At 31.6% G+C, this 10057-nt stretch overlaps 2 protein-coding genes across 2 annotated transcripts; both read right to left on the bottom strand.

Annotated features, from left to right (window-relative positions):
- Positions 1 to 243: 243 nt before the first annotated feature.
- On the bottom strand, positions 244 to 2759 carry LOC114190623. The gene is made up of 3 exons (XM_028079584.1): positions 2541 to 2759; positions 2278 to 2426; positions 244 to 656 (listed from the first exon to the last, which is right to left on the bottom strand). The coding sequence occupies exons 1-3, from the start codon at positions 2665 to 2667 to the stop codon at positions 579 to 581; spliced, it is 354 nt and encodes a 117-aa protein (XP_027935385.1). The 5' UTR covers positions 2668 to 2759; the 3' UTR covers positions 244 to 578.
- Positions 2760 to 8018: 5259 nt separating this feature from the next.
- On the bottom strand, positions 8019 to 8580 carry LOC114191330 (the record flags this gene model as incomplete). Its single annotated transcript, XM_028080498.1, has 1 exon — positions 8019 to 8580. A coding segment is annotated over one exon (321 nt), but the record flags the coding sequence as incomplete, so codon positions are not given.
- Positions 8581 to 10057: the final 1477 nt, after the last annotated feature.

Genomic DNA, 10057 nt, shown 5'->3' with positions numbered 1-10057 from the left:
TATTTTATTTTCCCATTAACAAACATGTAACAATTACTAAAAAAATATGTATTCAAATATCTCCATAATTAATATAGTTAAAAAAATAATAGAATTAAAATGTCTAACAAGATTGTATTTTTTTTTCTTATTTGTACTAAAAACAAAAATATATTTGTTCTACTGAACCGATAATACCTTACTAATAATGCCTAGTTTTATCAAGCTCAACATAGTATTGAGTCGATTGCTGACCAAATAATGTCAGACTGCAAAAGATTGCAATAGCATCTTTGGATTTAAGCCCATCAATATTCTTTTCGCTAAAAATAAGTTGTGCATCACATAACATGCAATGATGTCACCGGAGATACGAAATAACAAACAACAACTGTAAATTAAGACAAGTTCATTATACATAACTGGTGAAAATACCAAAATCTGTGCGCAAGAGATAAATGTGGTGAAAAGATCTGTGGTCTCTACAGAAAGTGACTTGATCTTTTCATGTAAAGTCGAGCATTGTCATTCTGCTGCTGCTGCTGCTAAACATTTGGAATATGACCTAACAAACTGTAACTGCTTACTGGTTAGAACAATCAAGCTTTGATGGACTCAACACGTGGCCTCCATAATCCCAGCCTGTACTTGTGTGTGTATTTCAATATTAACTTCCTCTGCAAAGCAAAAACTAGTCGTTAGGAAGAGTTTGCAACTTAACCGAACAATTTGTAGTCTTGTGGACAAATCAATTCATTGTATCTTAAATCCATCTAAGTACAAAAAACTCAATCCTAACAGAAGGTGAGGCCATTTCAATCCCAGTCAACAAGTTATGGGATTGAAAATCTGACCTGAATTGTCTCACAAGAACTGACTACCATGACAAGGAGTCGTTTTACTTTCAATATTAGAGTCAATAACAGCCCTATGATTTGTGCAAATTTATTGTGTATACGCGAACGTAAGACGTAGAATACAAGCTATAGTGGCATCTAAGATAACTCATGTTAAGATTTTGGGTAAAAATGATAATTTAGGATCATAAAACCTGACTTTGTTGTAATTGATGGAAATCACATACCCTAAGACATCTAAGATGCAGTAATATAAATATGTACCAAGGTAGTGTGCCAGGATGAAGAAGAAAATTGTACACCAAACATCTCAGTAAACACAGAAACATGCAGAAAATTGAATCACTTAACAATGTCTACATGTGACCCTTTTCTACTAGCATGTCAGAGCCAGTCCAATGGCTTAATGACAGAGCAGAAGGGAAATTTATAGAAAAGGTATCAGACATTGAGAGGAGAATAAATTTTGTGAAGGACAGAAAAATCAGCATGTTAAAATTGCATACGGATTTTTCAGATCTATAATTTATGTCAAATACCAGTACTCTTAAAAGGATAAACTGTTGAATGACGGCTCACAGGAATGGCTTTACTAATGTCCAACAAATTATATTGTAGAACAAGGTGCACTATGAGCCCTATAGAGATTCTAAAAAGCCCTTTCATAATCCTCATTTCAGTGGACCATTTAACACAAGGGAGAGAACTGAAAGGAAAATGACATCTGCTGATGTTGGAGGGGAGGAATGCTCAGCTCCTCATTTCCCTTCCTCAATTCCCCTCCAACCAAACAAAATGAAAAGTTACAATGCCAGTCATAAAATTCAAATATTCAAACACAAATCCACTTACAGAGTTAAGGAAGAAACCAGGACATAATTCAACATAGATTGAACTAATAAAGCAAAAAAGCCAATCAAGTGGCTTCATCAGGAGTTTACTAAACACAAATCAAGCTGATGAACACAGCACCCAAATATCTTGAACTTGAGAAATTTAATTCCTTTACTAATTAGTTGTCTTACTTGATTGATTGTAACTTGAGTACGTGTAAATAGGCTCATGAGATCAATTAGTTCTTTAGTTAACTGCATATATCTTTGTGTGTAGCTCAGCCTGTATTAGTTTGAGTTTTAACCCCACTTGCCAATATTCACCAATGTCCCTTCATTGTTATTTATTACCATTTTACATAATGCGCACAAGACTGGCCTTTTTTGGCATATGCACCTACAGTAGTGGTAATCCTATTCTTCCTCTACAAATCATCCAAATTCTACTTTTGGATAATACTCCAAGTTTTATACAGAGTAGGCAGAAGAAAAAAAATCACTCTATTTGCGAATTTGGTAAGAGTAATGAATTAATTTCACACATTAAACTAAAGAAACAGAAACCAATCATCAACGAAGCCAAAGTGTTAGGAATAAGGAATACATACATGTTTACAAGGAATACCCAGCTTCTTGAGCTTGAGGGTGCGAGTGACAAGAAGCTTCTGGAAATCTCCGATTTCGGATTCAAGCTTTGGAACGTGGGACTCAACCCCTTTCCCAATTCCGTTTAGAAACTCTGGTATTCCAACCTTCACTGCATTTAGCACAAATCAAAAACATTAATAACTCGCTGACACATTAGGGCATGTTTTTTTCTTTGTTGGTTATTGATCAATGCAGCAAAAACGAAGATAGAGGAAGAGATTACCCATATAGGGGGATGATTTAGAGAAGAATCTAGAAGAAGAACAAGGCGAAGAGTGTGGAAGTGTTGAGATCAAATTAACACCTCCTTTGGTGATGATTCTCTGCAACTGCAACCATGCCATTCCCATTTCCCTCCCCAATGTTTCGCCAGACACTTCAGGTTCATACAGGGTTTCGACTTTGGAGTTTTGGACTGTGTTCACAGGGTACGACGTCGTTGAAGCAAGTACATCAAAGTTTACTTCGTCTTGCCGGACCGGTCCAAACATGAGGGGCTGTTTCTCCCTGCACCTCCAACGATTTCTTTAGCACCCCAAATTTTATTAAACTATCTAAAATACCCTTTTAACTTTTTTAACTTTGACCATCTACACTCCAAAAATAATATTATCAGAAGTCGACTTCCGGTAATATATTTTGACTTTCGAAAGTTAACTTTCAGTAATATATTTTGATTTCGAAAGTCAACTTTAGGTAACATATATTGACTTCCGTAAATCGACTTATATATTTATATTTTCGGTAATATATTTTGACTTTCGATAATATATTTTGACTTTCGGAAGTCAACTTTCGATAATATATTTTGACTTTTGGAATTCGACTTCCGGTAATATATTAATATTCTAATTTTTTTTTCTTAAAGAATATTTTAAAAATATTTCTCCATTTTTAAAATTTTTTAAAGTATTTTATTAAAAAAATAATGTTTTTTAATTTAATTTATTTGAAAATATTATATTAAGAAATATGAAAACATACAAAAATAAATAAAATAAAAAATAATAAACTAAAAAACATAAACTTTAATTAAGATTAAAAATAGTTAAAACATAATTAATATTTTTTTAATATAAAGTTTAAGTATTTTTAATTTAATTTATTTCTTAAGTATTTTTAATATATATATATATATATATATATATATATTTAAAAAATAAAATTATATAAATGTATATATAATTTTTTATATAATGTATTAAAAAAATTAAACTAAAAAACAAAATTTAAAACAAAACTTTAAATTAAAAAAAATAAACGAAAAAAAAAACATATATTTCGACTTTCAGAAATCGAATTTATTTTGAGTTCCGGAAGTCGACTTTATTTTGATTTCCGAAAATTGACTTCCGGTAATATATTTTAACTTTCGGAAGTTGACTTTCGATGATATATTTTGACTTCCAGAAATTAATTTCCGGTTATATTTTTTAACTTCCGAAAGTATTCTTTATCAGAAGTCGACATTCGTAAGTAATTTTGGAAGTATGATGTGCGTGACTTTAATTAAATGGTCAAAAGGTATTTTTGGGATTTAAAATTTTTTTGGAGGTGTAGAAGAAATTTTGGAAATGCAGGAAGAAAGAGCCGACATGAGATTAGGCCCCTTTTTCATTTTCAGATTTTGGCATTATACACCTCAAAAACTGCTAACTGCACTTCATAACTCTTGTATAATAATCAATACGGAAAGTTAGAGTACAATTCGTTAAGGGTATTTTGATCTTACTGTGGGAGTGCAGTAGCAGTTATGGGTGCGGGAAGCAAAACTCTATTTTTTGTCCACACAAAAAGCTCTACTTGTAGAAGGCCTAGTTGGATTATCAGGATACTAAATAATTAAAAGTAATCTGCACAAAAGAAAAAAAGAAAAAAATACAATCCTTTTGGAGCGAGTTTTGTTCTGTGGGTTAATTTATTGTTTTACTTTCAAAATGTTTAATAACATGATAGAAAACTTATATACAGTTTTTAGAATTATTTTTCAAACAAATTTAAAGCATTACTTTATATTTTATCAAATACAGCGTATAAGAAGTTGAAACTCTAATTACTTCTTCATTAAAGGAGTTTCATGTCCTTTTCAATATGTTTTATTTTATTTTTATTTTATTTTTTTAAAACTTCTTTGTCCATGTTTTTGTTACATTGGTTGATCGTCTTAGTTAGTTTCTTGCTTCCCCGTATCCATACTTTTGTGATTTCTTTTTAAAAATATCACAATTTCCAATAAAAAAAGTTTAAATATTATCATTTATAATATTTATAAAGAAGATAAATAATAATAATGTTTCTAATATTTTTTTTATGACATATTTATTTAAATAACATTGTTTGTAATTCACCTACAAATTTGATTGAAAACCGAGTTTTGACAAATGATTAAAAAAATAGATCTGAATTCTAGTTCAAGATCGAACTTACATTAAAATTATATTTTTTAAGAAATTATTATTATTTTGTCAATTATATTTATACTATTAAATAATTAATATATCTTTTAATTCTAATAAATTTACAAATTTACTTATCTATGTTAAATATTATATATTAAAAATACTAATTCTATTATTATATAATGAGATATTATATTATAATATTTTAGAAATATAAAACAATATGACAAGTTATTATATTATAAAATATTGTCGATAAATATTTTAAAGATATCTGTAAGGCCCATTAAAATTTGTCTTACATTCTAATGCCCTAAAGTAAAGGGTTGTTCCTTGTAATTGGGCCTAGTGCTGGCCCAAGTGTTATAATTGAACTCCGAGTCTGTCCTAATTCACTTTGCTGCTCATTCTCATAAGATCCTAAGAGCCACAGCCGTCTCCCGCTCCGTTAGGATTTGGTGCTACTGTGGTCAATCGAGCTTGAACCAGTTTCTCCCTCCTCACGTAAGTATTCCCTCCATAGTGTTTGTAACTCTTGCTACTGTTACTCTGTGTAGCTCATGCCTCTACTGCCATTCTTTTCCAGTTCGTTAAGTTCCCCCCAAAGCTAGCATTGGAGCTACGGTGCTAATCCAGTTTGGTATAGGAGTCTTCTGCCAAACCCTTCCAGGTAAGGGAAGCTAGAAACCTTCTTTTTGGCGTGATTAGTGTTCGTTTTTCCTTGTTCTATGTTTTTCTGAGTTCGTATGTTACTGTGGATGTATGTGCTGGTTAGAGTTATTGTTTGGGTATGAAAATATGGCTGTTGCAGGATGACCAGTGGGCGATACCTGTTATTCTCGCCCAAGCGACTTTATCTCGCCTAGGCGAGACTCGCAGAGGACAAACCCCAGCTCGCGCTCGAGCTCTTGCTCAGGCAGAGGGTCTTGGTTTGAACGAAATACCATCTCGCTCAAGTGAGAGACGCTCGCCTAAGCGAGAACGCGTGGGAGCTCAAGGTGTGTCGCTGCAGTGCAGCCTAAGCGAGGGACCTCACTTTTGGGCGAGGGGTGGGCTCGCTCAGGCGAGAGAGGACTCGCCTAAGCGAGTGCGCGAGAAACCTCCCATTGTCTCTGTCGTGATCTCACCTAAGCGAGAGCCTGTCGCTTAAGCGAGGGAACTCCCTTCGCCTGAGCAAGGGCTTCTGGCTTGAGCGAGATACGTTGGGGTCTTGTTGTTTCTACGCTGGAATGTTATATATACGATGGTTGATTGATTGATTGGTATGTTTATGTATGCAGCATGAGAAATAGAATGGAATATATGTGGTGTGAATTGAATTGATATAATGATGTGGTCTTAACATGTAAAGTGAATGAGATGGATGTTGTGGAAATGGCAGTTGTATTGGTATGAGATGAGACTCTATACTCATGAGATTGGTGAATGACATGGTATGGTTCAACATGGAAAATGAATGGGAATTTGGTCACAAATGTGGACACAAGGTTCGAATGCATGATTATTGCTGCTTGATTGTATGAATGTGTCTAGTATGAGTCAGCGCATAATTCCTTGGAGCCTCTATGTGAGACTCACAAGATCGTGCTTCAGTGGTCGGGACGTAATTCCATGGCCCCTGTTAGTGGATGTCCATGGTAGTGCCCCATCTGTATAACTAGGTAAGGATTCAAGGTAAGGTTGCATCCTGACACTCTAAGGAGTCAGTTAGTCTCACCTAGAGCGGACTGACTCATGTGGTGAGAGTAGTAGGAGGCCCGAAATTCATTAAGGGCTAACCTTGTGGTAAGGGAAAATTAATTCATTATAACACTTGTAACACATAGCTCGAGGGTGAGCAGAGGTATCCACCACAAGTGCAAGCATCCGCTGAATCTGACCAAGTTATATGTATCCGGATGAGTCGAGTCGAGTCGTAGTGTATTGCTTGGAAGGTCGTAACATGTTTGTGTGATGTATGTATAATGGACTGTGAATATGTATCTGACTTCATTAATGAAATGATTTTGGTTTTACCTTACCCTTTGCTTGTTTGAATGTCTCGTGTGTGGTGCTTCTCTTTTGCGATGATCATCGAATTATTGATGTGAGCAGAAGCGAGAGGTTCTCGAGGTCAACCGGGGAATGGTGACTCCGCTGCGTAGCCCGCCTCGGCTGGATCCTGATCCATGATCTTTCTTTTAGGGCCACGACCCATATAGCATCTGTCCTTTACATTTCAGTTTGATTTTTGTAGAATATTTTATATTTGTTTCCTCTAGCACCGTTACGCGTTTTTGTTGGTTGTATGGAGTTACTTTTAAACTCCAGGACTGCGCTAAGATATTATTCCAGTGTGACGCTTCTTTTAATTACGCTATTAATTAAATGAGGTGTTACAATATTTGTTGGAGATAGGTACATAAATTTTAAATTATAATACAATAACATTTTAAAAAATATTACATTATTTAAAAAATGTAAGAAAAATATATTTTAAAAAAAGAAGATTACTATAAGATGTTATTTTATTAACGCAACTCAATTTAATAATAGATAAAATTTGATATATTACATGATTAATTCAATAAATTTAATGAAGTTATTAATTTTGATTCTTAATAAATTGAAAAAACAATTTAAAATTCATTTGATCTTCAAAAGAACCAAATAATAATCTATTTAATAATGTGTTAAAATAAAGTTTAAAAGTTATTTTTTTTAAATTAAATTCTAATTGTAAATCATAAATAAAATTATTTAACTAAATATTGTTAATGTATATAATTTGAAAATTTATTTTTAGGAATGTTGTGTTAATAATTAAATCGTATTTTATTTCCTTAAAAATACACTTACTTTAAATATTATAGATAAATGCTTAAATGTATTACTTAACCATGTCTCAAGATTCACAATTTATATTTTTACCATATATTTTAGTACTGACACAAAGGTTATATGAACAACATTAATTAGAAGATCTCTTTAATTTAAAAAATAATTGGAAATATAAATACAGAAAAGAAAAGAAAAAAAAAACTCTTCTTCATTAGTAAACACTTTATTGTATACCTTTCCTTGTTGCAAAAATGTAGTAAACCGCAAATAAAAAGTATGTACTATTTAAAGAAGCATAAAAGTCACATTTTCTTACACTTTAATATTAAATGAACCAGAACTTACATATTTTTGTTATCTTTTATTATTTATTAAAAAAATAATTTAAACAACGAGCCGAACAACACGCGCCTTCAGTTCAGAACACAACATAGTTTCCTCCGTCAACAAAAAAAAATGGAAGTGTTACCAGATTCAGAGGATCAGCACAAATAAAACGCCATTAATTTTCTCCTTTACTGTTGTTATACACATAGTTCAAGAAGTCTGAGAACAAACAATACACACAACAGTAGACAAAACTTCAACCTAGTTCAGTGCATTTCTACTTTTAAAAAAGAACAAATTTTCCATTACAAAAATTTCTAAAAACCATAAAGTGAGAGCTAGTGCTAAATTGAAAATGAGAAAGAAAGATCGAGGCCTAAGGGTTGAGAGTTGAGATCAAATGGTGCAGCCACAGAACAAGAAAAAGAAGCAGAGCATGGAAACGAGAGCCACCGATTCAAACGCGGTCACCACTCTCCACACGACTTCGTCCACAATTGACACGCTCATCATCCCCGACCACCTCAGCAACCTCGCCGGCGACCAACGAGGAGTTATGTACGATGCCAATGTTCCCGGCCAGGACGACACCATCGAGAGCTCCCACATAGTCCAACCAAATGTTGAATCCCTCTCACCTGCTTGTGAAAAGGGTTGTGAAGGAGAGTGGGTATTTATTGATTCCAAATATTGATCATGGTAAACACTGATAGGTAAAAGTTATAAATAATTGTTATGATAAATTTTGAAGGTGAATTTGAGAGATGCATTCTGAAAATGGTCTAGTCAAGTAATTTTCATGAGTGGGAGTAGGACCTACAAGGGTATGGGTTTCGGGCATAAATTGCGGTTCAACAAATGCAAGGTGTTGTGAGACAGTAACATTGTAACAAACATCCAACAACGTTCCCATCAAATCAAGGTTAACAACACCTAGTACGACAAAAATAATTAGCACTCTACATTGTTTTTCTTGGTTGAAGCGGGAGAATTTTGAATTTAAAAAAGTTTGTTTTTCAATCCCGCCGCTAGCTTCCGGTGGAATAATACTTTGTAACTGCTTTTAAAAAGTATAGTTAATTGGATGATGAAAAACTATGAAAATAAATAATATATATATATATATTAAGAAAACAATTAAAAATATATTAAACTAAAATAACATGAAAGACAAAATTCTTACATAACCAATTGTATCTATATATCTATTCTATAACAATAAAGGGAATTTCTTTTTGTGTCCACATTTCATAATACTCGTTTTATCCTTAGTTATTTTAAAAATTAATTATTTTATAAAAGGAGATTCCTCTTTTTCTGTCCACATTTCATAATACCCGTTTTACCTTAGTTATTTTAAAAATTAATTATTTTAAAAATTCATTATTTTATAAATAATTTACTTTTAATCATTTTTCTACAAATCTCTTTTGTCTTAAATCATTATTTAAATTTTCTTTTTACATATCTTTTTCTTTTAATTTTTTATTTAACAACTATTTTAAAAATTATATATTTGTTATTATCTTAAATTTCTTAAAAATTAAAAAATGCGAATACACAGGCGTGACAGCGCCGGTGTGTCCGCTAGTAACTATAATATGTTTATATTATTTTTATATCTAAAATTTTATATAATACATTAATTTTACTATTGTTATTTATTGATGAATTTATTTTAAAAATAAAAAACTAAAAGTAATATTAAAATAAAAAATAAATATAATTAATTAATTTAAGGTTAAAATATATTTTCTATCTTAAGTTTTGTCAAATCAATCCTAATTTTGTTTTTATATTCAAATAAGTCCTAATTTTCATCTATTTTATTTTTTCTAACACTGTTTAAATTATTAATGGCAACAATGACTATCACGTGTCACTTCATGATTTATTTAATTTGTTTTTAAATGTCCACATGTCAATCTAGTAGCGTGCCATGTGTCATAATCAATATTTTATATTTAATTCGGTCTTTATATTCGTAATTTTTGTTCAATTTAGTCTTAATTTTTGTTAACATGAACCAATTTTGTCTCTCTCCAAATTGAAACCAAATTTTATTTTTATATTAAAATTCACATTTTTAAATAAATATTTTTATATAATATATTAAAATTCACATCATTATCATTTTTATATAAAAATTAAATTTGGTCTCATTTTCTAGACATACAAAACTAATCAATTTTAA

Source organism: Vigna unguiculata, chromosome 7 (assembly GCF_004118075.2).
Source record: "Vigna unguiculata cultivar IT97K-499-35 chromosome 7, ASM411807v1, whole genome shotgun sequence".
In the NCBI taxonomy this organism is placed as follows: domain Eukaryota; kingdom Viridiplantae; phylum Streptophyta; class Magnoliopsida; order Fabales; family Fabaceae; genus Vigna; species Vigna unguiculata.
Note: the sequence above shows the minus strand (reverse complement) of the source record. Positions and strands in the feature narration are given on the sequence as shown.